Below are 25,563 nucleotides of genomic sequence, written 5' to 3'. Positions count from 1 at the left end.
GTGTGTGTGTGTGTGTGTGTGTGTGTGTGTGTGTGTGTGTGTGTGTGCGTGTGTGTTTAGGCCACACTGCACAGCTTGTGGGATCTTAATTCCCCCACCAGGGATCAAACCTAGGGCCCTGGCAGTGAAAGCGCCAAGTCCTAACCACTGGACTGCCAAGAATTCCCATAGTTCAAGTATACTGATGCTTGAAAACACCACTAAATGTTAAAGTTCTAGTACAATTATTATCTCACCTTGGTTTTTAGACAGAATTTTCTTCCCATTCCATCTTTATGGTTTCTAATCTGTCTGACTTTAACATTTCTTTTGTATATATGTCCTCACTCTAAACTACCTCAAACCACTGGAATTAGATGCGGTACCAAAAACAAAACCATGAACAGATTCAAAGTCTGCCTTACAAGTAGAAACAAACTCTTTCAACCTATCCCTAGGATTTATCAAGAGGGAGAATTAAAGAGCGGGAGAGAATCCAATGGTTTGCTTGATAAATGCTCTTTGTCTTGGTGACCAAACTATTCCACCTTGGATACCACTGAGCACACTCTTCAATGGAGAGACATATGAGGCAATAATTAGGGACATTTGTCCGTGGGTATTTTTCCTCTTCTCCTCTCCTCATTCTTGTCCCTTTTTAACTTCTTATTTGGTTTTACTTCAGGCCTACTGGGAACACTTAGGTATGAGTAAAGTGTTACGGGAGCTAAAGAAGAGCCGCACATTTGTCAGACTATATACTCAGAGACATGGCACTGTTTGTGTTCGACATATCACAAAGAAAAGTCACAAGGGACACATTTAGTGCTTCAGCACTACTGAACATCGTGAATAATTCATTTGAAATCTACACAGCTACGTGAGCTTTTAGCCTAAGAATTGAAATGAAAGTTCTATTTCTGGTCAGGTGACATACTTTAAACTCAAATACCACCCCCAAATTTAAAACGAACATTCAACTACCCATTTCTTTAAAATATCTATGTATCACCACAATTTTAATTAAACGCCAATATAGCCACATTTAATACCTCAATTTAAAAAGCCATTAAATTAAGCTACAGCATGTTATATAGTAGACTATTCATTTCCAATGTTTTCCACCTTTATATTTTAATTTGCGATCTTTACATCATAAAAGGTTCAGGTTAGAAATGCAATTATTTATTGACATTTTTTTTCTAAGCATACCAAGTACAAAGACAGATCGAAGATCAAGAATAAGGAAGAAGGGGTGGGATAGGGAGGGTGGGAGGGAGAGGGAAGAGATATGGGAACATATGTATATGTATAACTGATTCACTTTGTTATAAAGCAGAAACTAACACACCATTGTAAAGCAATTATACTCCAATAAAGATGTAAAAAAGAAAAAAAGGAATAAGAAGGAAAAAGAAGTTAGGTGATACATTTTACACCAGGGCTTTATTGTAAGTATCCTTTTTTTTTTTTTTTTTTAGGAGACTTTTCTTCCTTTTAGGAAAACAGGGCACTTCTGGACAATACAAACAACCAATTCTGATTCTCACCCCTCTAGCCAATCAGGTAGATTAATTTTGCACTATATACTTTTAAAACAAGTGTGTATAACAGAGGGAAGGTGAGAGAAGAAGGCTGGGGAGGCCTGCTTTACTTGCTGGTTTTAAACCTTTCCAGCTTTTTGAAAAGAGCAACTTTAAAAAATTTTTGCCTGCATTGCAGATTTTTGGCAGGGTAACGTGTCCTATTTCAAAAGCTTTGCTGAATTTGAAAAACTACAATTACTGTTTTCATCCTGTCATGTCAAAAATTCTTAGGAACTATTAAGGCTGCTCTTCATTCCCTATGCACACCAACTCTGACACGCTTAAAGGGTTCAGATTTGGCATTTAGTCACAAAAGACACCAAGAGACATAAAAGGGAGGAACTCAACTAAATCCTCACATAGCTCAGGATAAGGCTTCAGTGATTAAAATCCTGTGACCTGATTTTCATAAGGTAAAAAACCAAATACCTCTCTGAACAAATATTTTATCCGCCTTTAATTTTTTTGTTAGCAGGATTATCCTAATGGCAGCCAAAAAATGCAGCTGCTTTCAGTTTTGTTTAGCAAAAAGTAATCTGGGAAGTTAAAGTATCAGAAGTGATTTTTAAACAAGGTAAAATTGCTCTGCTTTGTAAGGTAAAGCATAAAATTTTATTTTATGCAAGGAAAACTGTAAATATCTAATTACAAACACCAAATTATTTTGAATTTTAGGTCAGATAGAGAGAAAATAGTTGCCCATCACTATGCAAAGAACAAGACAAAGAAGTATTCTTTGCTGTTTGAAATTCAGAAAGAACAGGCAGCTGCAAACATGATCAGCTTATGATTTTGCTCAAGAAAAATATTTTGTCTTCAAAACAATTAATGGAAAAAAGAAAACTGGTCCACAAATAAGTCTTTGTATTACAGTTTCATATACAACATAACTTGAGAAAAAATTTAAATCCTTTTACCTTGTTTTACCCAATGAACCAGGTAACCCACTTCTACAAGGCCATGTCAGAATAGTATATTTTACAATTGAATAAAAATAAAACTATTCAAGTCAGTTAATTTTCAAGTTTCTCTTGGTTTGCTTCAATCTTAAGTAAAAGGAACAAAGGAAGGGGGGCTCAGAAGATATGATCCTTTGAAACAGAGCTGTTAGGTCAGATGTATATGCAAATTAAAATCTTACAGTAAAAAGAATAACAACTCTGCCGTCAGAATAGCAATGTTTTCCCTGAGCCAAAACCGACTGCTTGGACAGTTTTTGGTATCCTTACTGACTCAAACAAAACTACCTTTATTAAAGAAAAGAAAATTAAAGACTGCATTTCTGAAATACAGTGAAGACTCTCCTATGGAATCATGTTATGTTTGAGTTACTATGGTAAGCACAATAACGGCCCTCCAAAGATGCCCATGTTCTACTCTTTGGAATTTGTAAATATACTACCTTACATGGCAAAGAAGGTTTTGCAGATGTGATTAAGGCTAAAGAGTTTAAGGTGGGGAGATTACTCTGGATTATCTGGGTGGGCTCAATTAAATCACACACATCCTTAAAAGCAGAGAACCTGTCCCTGCTGTGGCCAGAGAGAGAGATGTAACAGATTGAGGGTCAAACAGATGCAACATTGTTAGTTTTGAAGATGGAGGAAGGAGGCTACTAGCCAAGTACTGTGGGTGGCCTCTAAATCAGGACTTTAAAGACAAGGAAATAGATTCTTCCCTAGAGCCTCCAAAAAGGAACACAACCCTGCCAGTAACTTGATTTTAGCCCAGTGAAACCCCTATCAGATTTCTGCCCCACAGAACTATAAGATTATAAATTTGTCTTGTTTTAAGCCACCAAGGTTGTAGTAATGTGTTACAGCAGCACAGAAAACTAATACAGTAGCCTACACTCTTCTATAGATAATGAAGAGAATTTCCTTTTTGAGAAAAGAATGGGATGTCCTTGTTAAAGAACAAAATTTGCCAACTGAACTGGTAAAATTTAAGGTAGAGCCTTTCCACACAAATCTGTAAATATATGCTTTAAATCCATTTTAAACCTTTTAGACGATAATCCAATGTTAAGTGTTACAAATGGGTGAGTCAACAAATTTTGTTCCCATGTCACCCAGCTCCCTAGTCCAAAAACAAGTCTGTGATACCAGAAAGAAGCCAGTACAGGGTGACCACCCTTCCCCACTCCTGTGGATTACTCACTCAATGAATTCCTCTTTACAATGCTGTAGCATCTCACATGTCTGCTGGATCTCTTGCTCACTCAAAAGCACCAACATCCCAATAGTTAGGTGAAGCTTCTTAGGATTCTGGAAAATGGTGCTATCAACCCCGTGATCCTATTATCAAAGGGAGAAAAAAACAAGAAACTCAGCCCATACAAAAGTACATGGCAGGAACTGTAAGGCCAAATGGCCCGAGGCAGGGGAATGCAATCAGACTCACAGGTTGAAACTGACCTGGAGACTTTCCGGACCACCCAGTTCCAGGAAATGACCTGGGGACTTTCCACCCAGCCCAGCCTTCCCCCCTTTCAAGGGGCGGGACTAACGGTCCCCCACAATACCCGAAAAGACCACCAAATAAGGAATACCCTGCGCCCTCCTGGATTCACCACACCCCTTTCCCTTCTTCCCCTATAAATTCTGCCCAAACCCTCGCCCAGGCGCGACTTCTCTGGCCCCTTTCTCTCGGACCAGTGAACCGCGCCCGGGAGCGTTCCCAAATAAAGCTTGTTTAAGCTCTCCCCCGTTTCTTGGTGCCGTTCCTTACAGGAACAGAATTGAGTGCAGAGAAATAAACCCACACATCCATGTCCAACTGATTTTCAACCAGGCTGCCAGGACAATTTAATGGAGAAGGAAGAGTCTCTTCAACCAATGATTTTGGGACAACTGAATATCTACATGCAAGAGAATGATGTGAACCCATACCATATACTATATACAAAACCTATGTCAAAATGGATCAATGATGTAAGAGTTAAAACCATAAAATCATAAAATTCTTAGAAGAAAAAGAGAGGAAAATCTCGATGACCTTGGATTTGGCAATGGATTCTTAGATATGACACCAATAGTATGGTAACAAAAGAAAAATCAGATTAGACTTCAAACTTTAAAACTTTTGTGTATCAAAGGACTACCAAGAAAGTGAAAAAGATACCATCACAACACTGTTAATCAACTATACTCCAATAGAAAGTAAAAAGTTAAAACAAAAAATAAAGTGAAAAAGACAACCTACAGAATGGGAGAAATATTTGCAAACCATACATCTGACAAGGGTCATATTGTATCCATAATATATAAAGAGCATGTACAAAGCTCAACAACTAAAAGATAGCTCGATTTAAAGAAAGAAAAAGGGACCTCTCTGGTGGCGCAGTGGTTAAGAATCCACCTGCCAATGCAGGGGACACGGGTTCGAGCCCTGGTCCGGGAAGATCCCACATGCCACAGAGCAACTAAGCCCATGCGCCACAACTATTGAGCCTGTGCTCTAGAGCCCGCGAGCCACAACTACTGAGCCCACATGCCGCAACTACTGAAGCCTGCACACCTAGAGCCTGAGCTCCGAAACAAGAGAAGCTACCACAATGAGAAGCCCACGCACCACAACGAAGAGAAGACCCCGCTCGCCACAACTAGAGAAAGCTTGCATGCAGCAACATAGACCCATCAACGAAGACCCAACGCAGCCAAAAATTAATTAATTAATTAATTATTTTTAAAAGAGAAAAAGGAAAAGGACTTGAGTAGGTATTTCTCCAAAGAAGAAATACAAATGGCCAACAGGCATATGACGATGTTCAACTTCTTCAGTCATTAAGAGAAATGCAAATCAAAGCCACAATGAGGTACCATTTCACACCGATCAGGCTGCCTATAATCAAAAAAGTGGAAAACAAGTGCTGGCAAGGATGTGCTTCATGGGTATGGGATTCCCCTTTGGGGTGATGAAAACATGTGGAATGACAGAGAGTTGGTACTTACACAACACTGCTAATGCACAAAAGGCCACTGAATCATTCATTTTAAAATGGTTAATTTTATGTTAGGTGAATTTCACTTCAAGAAATATTTTTTAAAAAAATGAACTGGTAGCCTGATAAAATGTTATGCCCAGGAAAAACAGAATGCTACCTAATTACAGGTTCTAAGAATAGCTTTTGTTCCTCATCAGCTTTATTAGTTCCAGAGCAACTGGGCCTCTTATGGGCTTCCCCAAAGATAATATACTCTTTATAAAAAAGTTTCTATCTTAGCAGACACTGCAGTATTTTCAGGTAAAATGTTTTGTGTAAGAACAAACTGCCCCAGGCTTCCCTGGTGGCGCAGTGGTTGAGAATCCACCTGCCAATGCAGGGGACACGGGTTCAAGCCCTGGTCCAGGAAGATCCCACATGCCACGGAGCAACTAAGCCCGTGCACCACAACTACTTAGCCTGCCCTCTAGAGCCCGCACGCCTAGAACCTGTGCTCCGCAATGAGAAGCCACCACAATGAGAAGCCAGAGCACCTCAACGAAGAGTAGCCCCCTCTCGCCACAACTAGGCAAAGCCCACGTGCAGCAATGCAGAAAGAGAGAGATAGAGAGAGAAAAAGAGAAAGAGAAAGAAAGAAAGAGAGCGAGAAAGAAAGAAACTTATTAAAAAAAGAATAAACTGTCCCAAGCAAAGGTGAGTGAAAAATGAATTTGGAGAGATATCCAGACACTGGAGTAGCCACATCAAATATGGTCATCCTTTTCTAGCATAATCATTCCCTGCACTTTAAAACTTCTGTCTCCCCCACTTTTAAACTGACAAGAAATTCACTTAGCACACAATTAACCATTTTAATTTTTTTTTTTTTTTTTTGCAATACGCGGGCCTCTCACTGTTGTGGCCTCTCCCGTTGCAGAGCACACAGGCTCCGGACGCGCAGGCTCAGCAGCCATGGCTCACGGGCCCAGCCGCTCCGCGGCATGTGGGATCTTCCCGGACCGGGGCACGAACCCGCGTCCCCTGCATCAGCAGGCGGACTCTCAATCACTGCGCCACCAGAGAAGCCCCACAATTAACCATTTTAGAGTGTACAAAATTTAATGGTATTTAGTGTATTCACAATTTTGTAAAACCACCATCTCTCTTTAGTTTGAAAACTTTTTCAGCACCCCATAAAAACACTTCATACTTATTAAATAATCACTCCCTATTTCCCATTGCTCATCCCCTGGTAACCTCTAGTTTGCTTTCTGTCTCTTTGGATTTGCCTATAATGGATATGGCAAATAAAAGGAATCATACCATATATGACCTTTGTGTCTAGCTTCTTTCACTTAGCATGTTTTCAAACTTCATTCAAGTTGCAGCATATATCTGTACTTCATCCTTTTTCATGGTTCAATAATATTCCACTGTATGCATATAACACAGTTTGTTTACCCATTTATCCCTTAACGGTCATTTGGATTGATTCCATCTTTTGGCTATTATTAATAATGCAGCTTTAACAAACATCTGTGTCAACATCCATGTTGACATATGTTTTCAACTCTTTTGGATATATACTAAGGCGTGGAATTGCTGGGTCCTATGATGACTCTATGTTTAACTTACTGAGGAACCACCAAACTTTTCCACAGGAACTGAACCATTTTACATTCCAAGCAGCAATGTACGAGGGTTCCTATTTCTCTACACTTTCACCAACACTTAATATTTTCCTTTTTTAAATTTTACTATAGTCATCATAGTAGGTGTAAAGTGGTATCACATTGTGGTTTTGATTTGCTTCTCACTATTGACCAATGATGCTGAACATCTTTTCATGTCCCTGTTGGACATTTGTACATCCCCTTTGGAGAAATGTCTATTTAAATCCTTTGCCCATTTTCTGTCTTTTTATTGTTGAGTTATAAGGATTCTTTATATATTCTGATAGTAGTCCCATATCAGATCATGAATCCCTTTTGAAGATAAATAGGTCTCAAATTTCATTAAACTCATTTTGCAAATGAAGACAAGAAAAAAAAAGTTGTGAATCTTATCCTCCAACAGGAGCAAAGCAGGAATTCTTCTATCTCTGAATTACAAGTTCTTACCCCATAATCTGATCCCTGGACTAATAAACCACCCCAAAAGCAGGAAAATGTATTTATCAAATGCAGATAGCTTATATACTGCTCTTGGTTTGCCTAAGACTGCCTGATTTTTGCCTTGGCAAGAGGAATTAATAGATTATTCATTTTCTAAGTGTTAATGGAGCTTGAGCTATTTTTACATCTGATGAAGAGTTTTATAATTCTACACATCAACCCAAACTGCCTCATTTAATGAAAGTGATTTTAAGGAACAATCAACTTTAAATGTGTCAAGGAAGGCTAAGTGCAATACTTATCATCCCAGCTGCTGTAACCCATGGCGGAATCTGTCACTTTAGAAAGGCATGCAGAGACCCACAAATGATTCCAATATGCACAACCCCACCCCAAACTACAGTTGAGAATTGCTCCCCTAATAATAAGAGCTAATATTTCTTGAGGCTTACTCTGCCCCAGGCATTTCTTATGAACTTTATATACACAAACACCCTACGAGCAAAGTATTGGGCTGGCCAAAAAGTTTTTCCGTAAGATCTTACGGAAAAAACCAAATGAATTTTTTGGCCAACCCAATAGCATTATCCCCATTTTACAGATGAGGAAACTGAGGCACAGAGAAATAAAGCCACTTTCCCAAAGTAACACTGTTAGGAGGGGATGAAGTTAAAATTCAAACCCAGGTAGTCAGGCCCCAAAGCCTACACTTTTGATCAATATTACTCTGCCTCTCTAGTAATAGTTGCCCAAAGGACTCTGGAACAATGAGGCCATCACCCAGAGGCAAGGCATTATACATTTCAACAAAACTCACACAATAGTCTGATCACCAGACTAGTCCTGAAAATAAGGCAAATATCATAATTCCATGAAAAGTAGTTTTAATCCTTGTCTTTTCTGAGATACGAGCATCAAAAGCATAAGCATAACCCATAAAGAAGAAAAAAAGGATTAACTGAACTTGATCAAAGTTAAAAACTTGTGCTTCAAAAGATACATTAGGAAAGTGAGAAGACAAGCCACAGAGAAAAAATTATTTGGGAGAAAAATATTTGCAAATCATATATCTGATAAATATAAACATTTAAAAAATTTTTTAAATCAATAATAAAATGATACACAATCCAATTCAAAAATGAGCAGAGTATCTGAATAGACATTTCACCAAAGAAGATATACTAATGGCTAATAAACATATGAAAAGGTGTTGAACATCATTAGTCTTTTAGGAAATGCAAATCAACACCAAAATGAGACATCACTTCATGCTCACTAGAATGACTGTAATCAAAAAGACAGACAATAACAAGCACTGGTGAGGATATGGAGAAACTGAACTGCTGAGTACATTGCTGGGAGGAATGGAAAATGGTGCAGCCCCTCTGGAAAACAGTTTGGCAGTTCCTCAAAAAGTTAAACGTGAATTTTCAGTACAACCCAGACGTTTCATTCCTAGGACTCTACTCAAGAGAAATGAAGATGTAGGTCCACATAAAAACTTGTAAGTGAATGTCACAGCAGTATTATTTATAAGAACCGAAAAGTGGAAGTAATCCAAATATCTATCAACTGGTGAAGGGATAAACAAAATTTAGTACAGTCATACAACGAAATACTACTAGGCAACATACACATGTAATAATATGAATAAACTACAAAAACAATAACTAAGTAAAAGAAGCCAGATGCAAAAACTACATATTATACGATTCCATTTATGTGAAATATTCAGAAGAGGCAGATCTGTAGAGACTGAAAGCCAGATGGTTGCCTGGGGTTAGGGCTGGGACTGCAAATAGGCATAAGGGACATTTTGGAGTGACAGGAATGTTCTAGAAATACAATTAGATTATGGTTATGATTGCACAACTCCGTAAATTTACTAAAAATGATTGAACTGTACACTTGAAATGGGTGGGTTTTTTGGTATGTAAACTGTACCTCAATAAAGCTGTTAAATATAAAAATGTGTATGCCGGGCTTCCCTGGTGGCGCGGTGGTTGAGAGTCCGCCTGCCGATGCAGGGGATGCGGGTTCGAGCCCCGGTCCAGGAAGATCCCACATGCCGCAGAGTGGCTGGGCCCGTGAGTCATGGCCGCTGAGCCTGCACGTCCGGAGCCTGTGCTCCGCAACAGGAGAGGCCACAACAATGAGAGGCCCACGTACCGCAAAAAAAAAAAAAAAAAAAAATCTGTATGCCTTTTCTTTTTAAGAGCATCTTAGCAATCCTGAAACAAGTTTTCACCTATAACTCAACCTGCTGAGAGCTATCCTCATGGAATAGTTTACTCGACCTCTGATCAACTCTTATTTGACCTTTTGTATTTGATGACTTCCCAAAGGTCTTTCAACATATAATGTTAAAAACACCATGTACACACAGAAATCTTTGTGGATGGCAAAGCTGTTATCTCAAACCACTGAGGCAAATATGATTTTTGTTAATAAATGATACTGGGGCAACTGGACAGCCATTTGGAAAAAGAATAAAATCATATTCATTCATTACACCACACACAAGAATAAACTCCAAATTAAAGACTGAAACGTAAAAAAACAAACTATACAAGAAAACAAAATGGGTAAATTCCTCTTTAACCTGGATGTAGAAAAAGGCTGTCAAACTAAGACTAGAAATCCAGATGCAATAAGACCAATAAATTTGATTACTTAAAAAGAGAAAACTTTTACATGGCAAAAAATATAAGCAAAGTTAAAAGACAATACACTAGAAGAAAATACTTGCAACATATATCACAGATAAAGGGTTAATATCTCTAATATAAAAAGAACTTTTAAAAATCAAAGGAAAATGACTAAAAATGCTACTGAGCAATAGACAAAAGACATAAAGAGACACTTCACAAAAATAAAAATGACTCAAACATGGGAAGAGGTACATGGTTATTACATTAAAAAAATTCCAATTCTCAGGAAATATATATTGAGGTGTGAGGGGTAAAGGGTCATGACATATGCAGTGCACTTTAAAGTAGTTCAGAAAGGATGAAAAAAGAGAAAGAGAGAATGATAAAACAAAGTAAAATATTAACAAGTGAATCTGAGTAGAGTACTATCCTTAGTCTTATAACTTTTCTGTGAGTTTAAAATTATTAGTATCCTACTGTTACTATAACAAATTACCACAAACTTAGTGGTTTAAACCAACATAAATTTATTATCTTACTATCTAGAAAAAAGAAGCTCTAGAACTTTTCTTCCCTTACCTTTTTCTTTGGGAGCCTACCACTTCAGTCAACTTGAGTTCCCTGGCCACAAAAATAGTAAATACTTGGAAACAAAACAGAGAGAACACAAAAGAGCAAGGAAAGGAACACATGGGATACCTAAAGGCAACATAAACTGAAGTCTTTGGGGGAATTGTGAGTCATAAGAATTCAGACAGGCTTTAACTGTACTGTAGATTATATAATGCATATGAAACCCTACTGGACAGTCTTTTAATAAATGGAGAAACACCCTAAATTTTACCCTGCCTAGGAATGCCATCTACCAAGAAAAGCTTTTCTCTTACTGAACTATTTAAATTTAATGTGGAACCAAACAATCTTCAAGGCAATGGCATAGATCTCTAGAGCCACTATTTTTCTTTGCTTGGAATATATCATATTTCTACCCGCAAGCTTCTTCACTGTAATGAATACAGGCCAACAACAAATTCTTTTCTCCAGGGGTTTAATTACACTGGGCCCTGCTCCAAGTTCACCATTACTCGGAGCCAGAACTATTTTACTTTGTTAGGTTGGCCACCCAGGCTGGCGCCTGAAAATCCTAACGGTGGTGACCTTCCACCCAGCAAGCAGAAGCAAAGGGTGAAGTAACAAGAATCCCCTAGGGTGGTTCTATCTAGATTGGGGGGTTGGGTTCTTTATGGCTAAGTCATATCTATGAGTCTCAGTTTCTTTATTTGTTAAATAAGACCTCATCCAAGGAAAAAATGCATGCAAAAGCTACCTCCACAGAAAGCTTATGTGCAGGCCTAAGCCCCAGTTCAGAGTTCAAAGTCGAGTTCTAACTCAGCAGTCCTAGGTGCAAGACCTTAACCCTCTCATTCAAACTGCAGCTCCATGATTTATCAGCAGTCACCACATGATCACAGTGCCTTCACTGATTTCACTTTTAATCCAGCTCTCGGGGTCCACGGGGGCAGAACTGCTGGCAGTGCTATCAGAATGAACAATTAACAAGGAATAGTGAAATCTAAAAATGTCATGCTTGGGGAAAAGGCCAGTAGAGAGAAGTATGGATTAGCCCACTTTTTTTTCCTTAAAGCCCCAGTAAGAACTCAAACCATTCTGTCCACACAGTTGGGATATAACATAGGTACATCTGCCAGAGCTATCAGCTGGCAGAAGTGAAGCCTCTCTTCAGACTCAGATCCCAAAGGTCATGCTCCATTACATGAGAGTTAAGAAAAGAATGCCTATGAATCTGATCCAAATGTGTAGCACCCAGAACATATATAATGTACAGCACTTGGCCTTGACAGTACGTGCTGAGAGCCAGAAACAAAAAAAATAATCCTCAAATTATATTCACAGATATCATCTTCCAGGAATTCCAGGCATAACAAAGGTTTGGGATTTAGCTACAAAAGGCTTCTAACCTGGAATACAGAGCTTAGGGTTCTAATTCCAACTCTGCTATAAACCAGCTATGATCAGGCAAACCATCTCACTTCTTTAGACCTTGGTTTCCTTCTCTGTAAGATGAGGGAGATGGCCCAGTTTACCTCTAACTCAAAGGTCCTATAGATTTTTTACATGCTCTCACGAAACCTATAAATAAGTACGAAACAGGTATTTGTGAGGGGTCTACCAATTCACTTCCTGATATTCTATGCAAAGAAAGAGAGGAAATAAGTATGGAAGTCTTCCCCTATGCTCATTATATTTTCTTTCTTTTTATGGCCAAATCCCAGACAATCACTCCTGGGTGGGTGATATATACCTACCTCATTCACATAGAAAAGTTATTCATGTAAGACTGGTGAAAAGAGCATTTGGCTTTGCAACCAGATAGGCCTGGTTTCAAATTCTATTTCTGCTACCTATCCATAGTATTACTTGAGGTGAGTTACTCACTGCTCTGGAACTCAGTTTCATCATCTCTAAAACACACATTTCCTTCTCAGGGTTGTTCTGAGGCCTCTGGCACATAGTAGTATGGAATAAATACAGGCTTTCCCCCTTCTTGCTTTTTATATGACTAGGCTACACTCTAAACAAATGCCATCTTTACTCTTCCTTTTAAAGCACCCTCAAGAGCTAATTAGGCTCTGCTGAGTCATTTCTATCCTTTAAGACTGTTCACAAATGCTGACTTTGATTTGAGAGTCTCTGTATGTTATTAATCAAATAATTGTTATGCTGAATAAGCTTCAGAAAACAGGGTTTTGACTCTTCTATCTTATAAATTCTATCCAGACATACTTACGGGAAAGTGGAGAGGTTCTTAAAAACAAAGGACAAATATTCAAGGATCAGCTTTTACAGTGACCAGAAAAAATGAATGTTCTCACGCATGGTCTAAATATCCTTACCCACCTGAAAAGGAGCAAAAAGCATCTCCCCTTAACTAAAGGATACAACTCTCTTATGTTGATAAGCACAATGAATAGTTAAACATACTTTTCTAAAAACTTAACTATTCCTCTATAAGTTACTTGTAAGCACTAGCTGGCAATCCATCTACCAACCTACATTTATTCCCAAAGACAGACAATGATCACTTAAACATTAGTGATGACTTAATGGTACACCTCCTATTCAAGTCAGATCCTCCACTCCTTCTTGATGCTACACTTACCCTCATCTCCTATACGGTAATCCATGCTATTATTACAAGAGCAAACACAATACCAACTATGCACCATGCTCTGCTCTAAACACCTTAAATTTATTAACTCATTTACTCTTCACATCAACACTAAAGGTAGGCACCATTATTATCCCCACTTTAGAGAGATCTCTAAAATATCTCTGGAACATATCCTCTCCTGAATATGCCACAGGCCTTTGTCTTTTTTTTTTAAATTTATTTTTGGCTGCACTGGGTCTTTGTTGCTGTGCGCGGGCTTTCTCTAGTTGTGGCGAGCGGGGGTTACTCTTTGTTGCAGTGCACGGGCTTCTCGCTGAGGTGGCTTCTCTTGCTGCGGAGCATGGGCTCTAGGAGCGCAGGCTTCAGTAGCTACAGCATGTGGTCTCAGTAGTTGTGGCTCGCGGGCTCTAGAAGCACAGGCTCAGTAGTTGTGGCACATGGGCTTAGTTGCTCCGTGGCATGTGGGATCTTCCTGGACCAGAGATCGAACCCATGTCCCCTGCACTGGCAGGCAGATTCTTAACCACTGCACCACCAGGGAAGCCCTTAGTCTTTTTTTTAATAGACGGTATCAATAGTCTCTAACTGGTAGATGCCTCTCGTACCCCACTCCTTAACTCTCGATCCATCCTCCACACTGCCTTCAGAGGCAACTACAATGCTAAGTTAATCACATTAGTCCCTACTTAAAATCTTCGCCGGTTCCTGACTATAAAATACATTCAAAATCCTTAATCCACACATGACCTTTCACAACCTGGATACCATTCACCTTTCCACTCTTGACTCCTACCTCTTCCCTACCCTACTCACTTTCCAGGTTGCAGTCTTAACAAACTCCTAACTCTTCCCCGAACACAGCAGACTAGAACACCTCCATACCTTGCAAGTGCCAGTTCCTCTGCCCAGAATGCTCATCCCCCTTTGCCAGAACTCTTGTTCTTCTTTCAAGACTCAATTCAAGTGTCACCTCCCTTAATAAGCCTTTTCCAACCACTGGAGAATCTCTCCTCTGTGAACCCACTGCACTCCCTCTAATAGCACTTAACTCACAGTACTCTATTTCTATAAGAACACTGTTTCCCCCCAGTAGAGTATGGGATCCATAGGGTAGAGTCCATTGTTAGCACAAAATATATAGCCTGGACAATGGTAGACATTTAAAAAATAGTGAATGAATGAATAAAAGATAAACACTTATTCACAACAATCATCTCCATCCAAATGGTACACTATATGAATCTTGTAACATCTCTTTTCTTACTTTCTCACCTAACATTAGAACTCAGGAGTTCACAACTTTTATTACAACCAAAGACAACTACAGGCACACCTTGTTTAATTGTGCTTCACTTTACTGTGCTTCGCAGATATTATGTTTTTTACAAATTGAAGTTTTGTGGCAACTCTGAGTGGAGCAAGTCTATTGCTGCCATTTTTCCAACAGCATTATTTTTAATTAAGGTATATACATTTTTTAGACATAATACTATTGCACACTTAATAGACTATAGTAAAGTGTAAACATAAATTTCATATGCACTGGGAAACCAAAAAATTCATATGTCTCACTTGATTGCAGTGGTCTGGAACCAAATGCGCAATATCTCCAAGGTATGCCTGTATCCGTCTTCATTCTAAATTAGTTCACAAGACAATTACACATGAAATTACACATGAAAAATTACACATGAAAAATCCTAAATTATTAGGATCCTAAAAATCCTAAAAATTACACATGAAACATCCTAAATTATCCACTAAAGCTTTTATATATAAATTTTCTTCTTCAGTGAATAATACTAAATGGAAAAAACTAATCCTAACTTGGGGAGAGGGGATGGACCCCAAATCCATTAGCCATTTCTGCCCAGTGTCAGCCTTCACACCACAGTATGAGCAGAATGATGTAGTTTTTGTTCTATAACCTGTTCAGGTTCTCCAGGCAGCCTGAGAAATCCCCTATTGCTTCAGACAGATCTACAAAGCCTTCAGAATGCTCCACCAAACACAGTTTTGAATTACTATTTTTCATTACTGATGTGCTTTTCTACTGGACCCTGCTGTGAGATAAATTGGAATTATATTAGCATTACTAGCTATAGATAGATTGAGAGATATACAGGGTTTTAACATACTTCTTGAACTTACAGACAGTGAGACATCTTTGAATCTTAATGCAAGAGAGGAAAGAGTGAAAAACTAAGGTGCAGTTCATCTGCAGATCACATAGATGAAAAACACCTTGCTGGTGTCTGTGAGCAGCTAAATCCTACATTAAATACTCAGGCTTAGGGAGCTGAAGCACAAGGATGATGATGATGATGTCTGTAGTCAAACATTTCTTATATAATTGATCAGCACAAAGAAAAGTGATTTCAGGAAATGTTATTCTAAAAGGTAAATCCAGGGTTCCCTTAGAGAGTCAAGGATGAGGTCAAGGACAAGCATGCTACCAAATAAAGAGAGAAAAGGGGCCCACTATTTTAAGGGAAGAAAAGAGTTCAAGGAAGGGTGAGGGAAGGATAGGATGAGAGCCGGGAGTAGAAAAATCAGCTGTATCAAAAATGTGACTCTCACAACAATGTTTTAAAATGAACATTAATGCTACAGTAGGCAGAATTCTAAGAATGACCCTCAAAGACCCTTAACCTCATATAATCCCCTCTCCTTTGACTGTGGGTGGAACCTGTGAATGTGATATCAGGGCTATGATTATACTCAGTTATATGGCACAGCTGACCTTAATCAGGCAGATTATCCCAGTAAGCCTGACCTATACACATGAGCTCTTTAAAAAGCAGAGTTTTCTCTGGCTGGTGGCAAAGTCAGAGACTCAAAGCACAAGCAGGATTTGACAAAAGTGAGAAGGGCCCCATGTCAAGGAAACAGGGACTTCAGACCTACAGCCACAAGGAACTGAATTCTGCCAACAATGTGAATGAACTTGGAAGTGGATTCTCCTCCAGGGCCTCCAGATAAGAGACCGGTCTGGCCAATACCTTGATTTTGGCCTTGTGAGACCCAAAGCAGAGAACCCTCTCGAGGCCACCAGGTCTTCTAATCTACAGAGCTACTACAATACTGTGAGATGATAAATGCGTGTTGTTTTAAGCTGCTAAGATTGTGGTAATTTATTACCCAGCAACAGAAAACTAATATAGAGTAGGGTATAAATGTAATCTAATAAATTCCTTTTCCAATATTACTTTTCACCTCAGAGATCCCAAAAGCACTTCTTTTATTTGAGATAAGCTGCAAAAGACGATAAATTTACCTTCTCAAAGAAAGAAAAAAAAATTAATATTATTAATGAATTTTTAAAAGATAAAGAATCTCACCTCCTTCAGTCCTAATACAGGAGTGAAGATGGATATCCCTAATGAACGAAAGTCCCTCTTAAATAATATCATATCCACATGATATCTTTTAACTATTAGGGAACAGAATATGATTTGGAGTTGAAACACCCAAGCACAACTGGGAAGGCTCTGCTGCTGTTTTTTGAATGCTCAAATACTGTACAAATTACTACCTAATTCTACTCAAGGCTAGTCCCAAGGAAAATACCTGCTGAAAGATTGGTACAAGTGGTTAACAGACAAGCAACCATCAAAAGATCTTCAATTTAAACAGTTATTTTTTGGTAGGGTTGTTTTTTGGGGGTTTTTTTGGGCCATGCCATGCAGCATGTGGGATCCTAGTTCCTCAATCAGGCACTGAAACTGTGCCCCCTGCACTGGCAGTGCCGAGTCTTAACCAGGAAAGTCCCTAAACAGTCTGGTTTTTTTCTTTCTGTTCAAATAATTTCCCACACTGACTCCTAGGACTAATTTCAGCTATTTGTTCTATTGGATTGTATAAATTACAGCCATTACTAGGTCCTACACAACTTTGTATCATCTATCTGACTTAGCATGGTGGCAACCACTAGCTGTGGTACCCTGTCGTACCCTGGGGAAATTATCCTCTCTAAACTTCACTTTCTTAATCAGTAAAATGGAAAATCAGTATCTACCTCATAGGGATGGACAGAAGATTAAACAAAATAAGCATAGGAGGCACTTAGAACACTGTCTAGCACAACACAACAGCTATTTTTTATCAGATCAAGGTCAATTAAGTAAATAAAAATAATGGTAAACTCAGCCTTGTTTACAATATTACAAATTATTATAAGAAAACATGTATGGATAGCAGCATTATTCATAAAAGCCCAAAGTAGAAACAACCCAAACATTCATCAAGTGATGAATGCATAAACAAAATGTGGTAGAGCCATACAATGGAATATTACTTGGCCATAAAAAGAAAATGAAGTAGTGTTACATGATAAAACATGGATAAACCTTAAAAACATTGTAAGTGAAAGATGCCCAGAGACAAAAGGCCACATATTGTATGATTCCATTTTATGGAATATTCAGAATAGGCAAACTAACAGAGACAGAAAGTAAATTAGTGGTTGTTAGGGGCTGGGAAAAGGGGGCAATAGGAACTGACAGCTTAATGAGCATGAGCTATCTTTTACGGGGTGATGGAAATATTCTAGAATCAGATGGTGGCAATGGTTGCATAATGTAGTGAATATACTAAAAACCACCGAACTGTGCACCTATGTTATATGAATTATATCCTAATTTTAAAATGTATGTCTCCTTTTGCCCATGAAGAATTAACTCCTACAGGACTTGCCTCCTGCCATCAATAACTAGAAAACTAGGGCTTCCCTGGTGGCACAGTGGTTGAGAGTCTGCCTGCCGATGGAGGGGACACGGGTTCGTGCCCTAGTCCAGGAAGATCCCACATGCCGCGGAGCGGCTTGGCCCATGAGCCATGGCCGCTGAGCCTGTGCGTCTGGAGCCTGTGCTCCGCAACGGGAGAGGCCACAACAGTGAGAGGCCCACGTACCGCAAAGAAAAAAAAAACACTAGAAAACTAGATAAAACACATAAAACAAATGTTTTCAGACACTGGATAACAGATGGTGCTAGACAGACTGAGTGAGCCCCATCTTGGCTTTCTGAATGGAAACAATTTCCACATAGGGCACAGAGTGGGGAACCCAAACAGAGCCCAATGATCCCAATGAACTGAGGGGACAATTCAATTCAATTCTGGAATTTGGTGATGCAAAGGCAAATAAAATTTGTAGGACCAAGCACTGAAGAGGAGGAAGCCAAAAAAAAAGGACTCCAGAAATCAGCATAAAACTCTTTGAGACTTTGGCTGAAGGACAATCTGCACATGCACAGGGTGAAATCCACAAGACCAGATGAAAAACAACTACTGGGGGAGCTGCAATACCCAAAGCTCAAACAGCATGCTAACATTCAAGTTCCCACCAGCCAGAGTAGAGATACCACGCTTGAATACACAGAGCACTGAATAGAGATTCCAGTAGGGACACACCTTAGGAGTGAAGCTAAACTAGCCGTAGAGAAAGGAATACTCCAAATCTGCCCTTAAAAGGTTTAAATACAAGCTTTGGAACGATTATGCTGATCCACAAGTAGCTATTTTCCAGAACCAAGGTTCAGACTCTCTAAAGAGAAAAAACAAGATTTGCTCTCAACGGAGTAAATTCACAATGTTCACCACCCAATAAAAATTTAACAGATACACAAGAAGCAGAAAAATGTGACCCCATAAGCAGGTAAAAAATCCATCAATAGAGGGCAGACAGCAGAAGCAAGAAGAACTACAATCCTGCAGCCTGTGGAACAAAAACCACATTCACAAAAAGATAGACAAGACAAAAAGGCAGAGGGCTATGTACCAGATGAAGGAACAAGATAAAACCCCAGAAAAACAACTAAATGAAGTGGAGATAGGCAACCTTCCAGAAAAAGAATTCAGAATAATGATAGTGAAGATGATCCAGGACCTCTGAAAAAGAATGGAGGCAAAGATCGAGAAGATGCAAGAAATGTTTAACAAAGACCTAGAAGAATTAAAGAACAAACAAACAGAGATGAACAATACAATAACTGAAATGAAAACTACACTAGAAGGAATAAATAGCAGAATAACTGAGGCAGAAGAATGGATAAGTGACCTGGAAGACAGAATGGTGGAATTCACTGCTGTGGAACAGACTAAAGAAAAAAGAATGAAAAGAAATGAAGACAGCCTAAGAGACCTCTGGGACAACATTAAACGCAACAACATTCGCATTATAAGGGTCCCAGAAGGAGAAGAGAAAGAGAAAGGACCAGAGAAAATATTTGAAGAGATTATAGTCGAAAACTTCCTGGACTTGGGAGATGAAATAGCCACCCAAGTCCAGGAAGCACAGCGAGTCCCATACAGGATAAACCCAAGAAGAAGCACAACGAGACACATAGTAATCAAATTGGAAAAAATTAAAGACAAAAATTATTGAAAGCAGCAAGGGAAAAATGACAAATAACATACAAGGGAACTCCCATAAGGTTAACAGCTGATTTCTCAGCAGAAACTCTACAAGCCAGAAGGGAGTGGCATGATATACTTAAAGTGATGAAAGGGAAGAACCTACAACCAAGATTACTCTACCCAGCAAGGATCTCATTCAGATTCGATGGAGAAATCAAAAGCTTCACAGACAAGCAAAAGCTAAGAGAATTCAGCACCACCAAACCAGCTTTGCAACAAATGCTAAAGGAACTTCTCTAAGTGGGAAACACAAGAGAAGAAAAGGACCTACAAAAACAAACCCAAAACAATTAAGAAAATGGTCATAGGAACATACATATCGATAATTACCTTAAACGTGAATGGATTAAATGCTCCAACCAAAAGATACAGGCTTGCTGAATGGATATAAAAACAAGACCCATATATATGCTGTCTACAAGAGACCCACTTCAGACCTAGGGACACATACCAACTGAAAGTGAGGGGATGGAAAAAGATATTCCATGCCAATGGAAATCAAAAGAAAGCTGGAGCAGCAATACTCATATCAGATAAAATAGACTTTAAAATAAAGAATGTTACAAGAGACAAGGAAGGACACTACATAATGATCAAGGGATCAATCCAAGAAGAAGATATAACAATTATAAATATATATGCACCCAACATAGGAGCACCTCAATACATAAGGCAACTGCTGACAGCTCTAAAAGAGAAAATCGACAGTAACACAATAATAGTGGGGGACTTTAATACCTCACTTACACCAATGGACAGATCATCCAAAATGAAAACAAATAAGGAACAGAAGCTTTAAATGACACAATAGACCAGATAGATTTAATTGATATTTATAGGACATTCCATCCCAAAACAACAGATTACACTTTCTTCTCAAGTGCACACAGAACATTCTCAGGATAGATCACATCTTGGGTCACAAATCAAGCCTCAGTAAATTTAAGAAAATTGAAATCATATCAATCATCTTTTCTGACCACAGCGCTATGAGATTAGAAATGAATTACAGGGAAAAAAACGTAAAAAACACAAACACATGGAAGCTAAACAATAAGTTACTAAATAACCAAGAGATCACTGAAGAAATCAAAGAGGAAATCAGAAAAACCTAGAGACAAATGATAATGAAAACACGACGATCCAAAACCTTCGGGATGCAGCAAAAGCAGTTCTAAGAGGGAAGTTTATAGCTATACAAGCCTACCTCAAGAAACAAGACAAATCTCAAATAAACCATCTAACCTTACACCTAAAGGAACTAGAGAAAGAAGAACAAACAAAACCCAAAGTTAGCAGAAGGAAAGAAATCATAAAGATCAAATCAGAAATAAATGAAATAGAAACAAAACAATAGGAAAGGTCAATAAAACTAAAATCTGGTTCTTTGAGAAGATAAACAAAATTGATAAAACATTAGCCAGACTCATCAAGAAAAAGAGGGAGAGGACTCAAATCAATAAAATTAGAAAGGAAAAAGGAGAAGTTACAACAGAAACCGCAGAAATACAAAGCATCCTAAGAGACTACTACAAGCAACTCTATGCCAATAAAATGGACAACCTGCAAGAAATGGACAAATTCTTAGAAAGGTATAAACTTCCAAGACTGAACCAGGAAGAAACAGAAAATATGAACAGACCAATCACAAGTAATGAAATTGAAACTGTTATTAAAAATCTTCCAACAAACATAAGGCCAGGACCAGATGGCTTCACAGGTGAATTCTATCAAACATTTAGAGAAGAGCTAACACCCATCCTTCTCAAACTCTTCCAAAAAATTGCAGAGGCAGGAACACTCCCAAACTCATTGTATGAGACCACCATCACCCTGATACCAAAACCAGACAAAGATACTACAAAAAAAGAAAATTACAGACCAATATCACTGATGAATATAGACGCAAAAGTCCTCAACAAAATACTAGCAAACAGAATCCAACAACACATTAAAAGGATCATACACCATGATCAAGTGGGATTTATCCCAGGGATGCAAGGATTCTTCAATATATGCAAATCAATCAATGTGATTGATATTAACAAACTGAAGAATAAAAATCATATGATCATCTCATTAGATGCAGAAAAAGCTTCTGACAAAATTCAATACCCATTTATGATAAAGACTCCCCAGAAAATGGGCATAGAGGGAAACTACCTCAACATAATAAAGGCCATAGAAGACAAACCCACAGCAAACATCATTCTCAATGGTGAAAAACTGAAAGCATTTCCTCTAAGATCAGGAACAAGACAAGGATGTCCACTCTCACCACTATTATTCAACATAGTTTTGGAAGTCCTAGCCACAGCAATCAGAGAAGAAAAAGAAATAAAAGGAATACAAATTGGAAAAGAAGAAGTAAAACTGCCACTGTTTGCAGATGACATGATACTATACATAGAGAATCCCATAAATGCCACCAGAAAACTACTAGAGCTAATCAATGAATCTGAAAAAGTTGCAGGATACAAAATTAATGCACAGAAATCTCTTGCATTCCTATACACTAATGATGAAAAGTCTGAAAGAGAAATCAACACTCCCATTTACCACTGCAACAAAAAGAATAAAATACCTAGGAATAAACCTACCTAGGGAGACAAAAGACCTGTACACAGAAAACTATAAGACAATGATGAAAGAAATTAAAGATGATACCAACAGATGGAGAGATATACTATGTTCTTGGATTGGAAGAATCAGTATTGTGAAAATGACTATACTACCCAAAGCAATCTACAGATTCAATGCAATCCCTATCAAATTACCAATGGCAATTTTTATGGAACTAGAACAAAAAATCTTAAAATTTGTATGGAGACACAAAAGATCCCGAATAGCCAAAGCAGTCTTGAGGGAAAAAAATGGAGCTGGAGGAATCAGACTCCCTGACTTCAGACTATACTACAAAGCTACAGTAATCAAGACAATATGGTACTGGCACAAAAACAGAAACAAAGATCAATGGAACAAGATAGAACGCCCAGAGATAAACCCACGCACATATGGTCAACTAATCTATGACAAAGGAGGCAAGAATATACAATGGAGAAAAGACAGTCTCTTCAATAAGTGGTGCTGGAAAACTGTACAGCTACATATGTAAAAATGAAATTAGAACACTCCCTAACACCATACACAAAAATAAACTCAAAATTGATTAGAGACCTAAATGTAAGCCCAGACACTATAAAACTCTTAGAGGAAAACATAGAAAGAACACTCTTTGACATAAATCACAGCAAGATCCTTTTTGATCCACCTCCTAGAGTAATGGAAATAAAAACAAAAATAAACAAATGGGACCTAATGAAACTTCAAAGCTTTTGCACAGCAAAGGAAACCATAAACAAGACAAAAAGACAACCCTCAGAATGGTACAAAATATTTGCAAATGAATCAACGGACAAAGGATTAATCTCCAAAATATATAAACAGCTCATGCAGCTCAATATTAAAGAAACAAACAACCCAATCCAAAAATGGGCAGAAGACCTAAATAGACATTTCTCCAAAGAAGACATACACATGGCCAAGAAACACATGAAAAGCTGCTCAACATCACTAATTATTATAGAAATGCAAATCAAAACTACAATGAGGTATCACCTCACACCAGTTAGAATGGCCATCATCAGAAAATCTACAAACAACAAATGCTGGAGAGGGTGTGGAGAAAAGGGAACCCTCTTGCACTGTTGGTGGGAATGTAAATTGATATAGCCACTAATGGAGAACAGTATGGAGGTTCCTTAAAAAACTAAAAATAGAATTACCATATGATACAGCAATCCCACTATTGGGAATATACCCAGAGAAAACCATAATTCAAAAAGACACATGCACCCCAATGTTCACTGCAGCACTATTTACAATAGCCAGGTCATAGAAGCAACCTAAATGCCCAGCGATAGACGAGTGGATAAAGAAGATGCAGTACATATATACAATGGAATATTTCTCAGCCATAAAAAGGAACAAAACTGAGCCATTTGTTGAGATGTGGATGGATCTAGAGACTGTCATACAGAGTAAAGTAAGTCAGAAAGAGAAAAACAAATATCGTACATTAATGCATGTATGTGGAACCTAGAAAAATGGTACAGATGAACCAGTTTGCAGGGCAGAAGTTGAGACACAGATGTAGAGAACAAACGTATGGACACCAAGGGGGGAAAGCCGCGGGGGAGGTGGGGATGGTGGTGTGCTAAACTGGGCGATTGGGATTGACATGTGTACACTGATGTATATAAAACTGATGACTAGGGCTTCCCTGGTGGCGCAGTGGTTAAGAGTCCGCCTGCCAATGCAGGGGACACGGGTTCGTGCCCCGGTCCGGGAAGATCCCACGTGCCGGGGAACGGCTGGGCCCGTGAGCCATGGCCACTGAGCCTGCGCGTCCGAAGCCTGTGCTCCACAACGGGAGAGGCCACAACAGTGTGAGGCCCGCGTACCGCAAAAAAAAAACAAAAAACTGATGACTAATAAGAACCTGCTGTATAAAAAAATACATAAAATAAAATTCAAAAAAAAACTAATATTAAACTTGCTTTGGGTTATTTGTATGGAAATATGTTAATATAAATGTTTCAGACATTACATGGCAAAAAATAATCCATCAACAGATATAGATCTAGAATGCTATAATATTATACTAATGGATTAGCAGATAATGACTTTAAATAGCTATTATTTATAAGCTTAACTATTTTAAGGAAAACGTGAGGATACTGAAGAGGAAAAAGGACCATATCAAAAAGAAACAAATGGAACTTCAAGAGATTAAAAAAATAAGTGCAAAAATGAAAATTCCATTTGATGGGATTAACAACAGATTAGACGCTTCACAAAAAAACAGTGAATTTGAATACGCAGCCACAGAAACTATCCAAACTGAAGCAGAGTGAGGAAAAAAAAAGTCTGGAAAGCAAATGAACAGAGCTTCAGTAATCTGTACACCAACATCAATTAGTCTAATACAGGTGAAATTAGAGTTACAGAGATGAGGAAAAGGGAAGAAAAAAGATATTTGAGAAAATAATGCCTTAAAATTATACAAACTTGGAGCAACATTAGCAAGATGGCACACTAAGAAGATCCAGGCCCTTATTCCCCGACAGAAACAGCAAATAAACAATAACATACAGACCAAAGCAGCTTTGGGAAAACTCCAGAAACCAATTAAAAATCAGCAACAACCAAGCAAATGCCTAACCAAAGGAAAGCTGCACTCAAAATGGTAGGAAATTTCATCTATCCTTTGCCCTACACCCCTTCCCTAGGACATTACAACAGGTCAGAAGGAAGCCACACAACTCCTGCTCCTCCATCAGGGCAGAAGGAAGAGTGAAAGTTGTTTGCAATGTTCTGGCTTGTTAGGAGGCTGCCTGAGGAACTGGTTTCTGTCTTGCCTAACTTGGAGTGCAGTTTGGAACAGTGGTATAATCTGGTTATCAGGTTGGAGGCCACTATAAGAAATGTTAATTACCTGCAGAGGGAGAGAAGGAACTACAGGAGACAGCAGATCTTCAGGTGCCTGGGGACAAGAGATTACAGGCAGAGGAATACAAGAGAACAACTAAAGCTCTAAGAGGAAGCACTGGGGTGAGACCTTAGAGAAATTAAGGCATTTAAAAGCAGCCGTGTGTGTGTGTGTGTGTGTGTGTGTGTGTGTGTGTGTGTGTGTGTG

At 38.6% G+C, this 25,563-nt stretch overlaps 1 protein-coding gene across 6 annotated transcripts in view; it reads right to left on the bottom strand.

Annotated features, from left to right (window-relative positions):
- ASCC1 (activating signal cointegrator 1 complex subunit 1) overlaps positions 1-25,563 on the bottom strand; it is a 100,259-nt gene that overhangs the window by 47,467 nt on the left and 27,229 nt on the right. For all 6 annotated transcript variants that reach the window (XR_003437886.1, XM_027129951.1, XM_027129952.1 and 3 more), the window contains exon 6: positions 3,726-3,862. Coding sequence is in view for 5 of the 6 variants with exons in the window: in XM_027129951.1 (XP_026985752.1) it covers positions 3,726-3,862 (137 nt within the window). In the remaining variant the exon portion in view is untranslated. The remainder of the gene's footprint in view (positions 1-3,725; positions 3,863-25,563) is intronic.

The sequence above is a fragment of the Aethalodelphis obliquidens genome, unplaced genomic scaffold, assembly GCF_003676395.1.
Source record: "Aethalodelphis obliquidens isolate GAN/ISIS:26980383/991018 unplaced genomic scaffold, ASM367639v1 scaffold37, whole genome shotgun sequence".
Classification (NCBI taxonomy): domain Eukaryota; kingdom Metazoa; phylum Chordata; class Mammalia; order Artiodactyla; family Delphinidae; genus Aethalodelphis; species Aethalodelphis obliquidens.
This window is presented reverse-complemented; position numbering and strand designations above follow the sequence as displayed.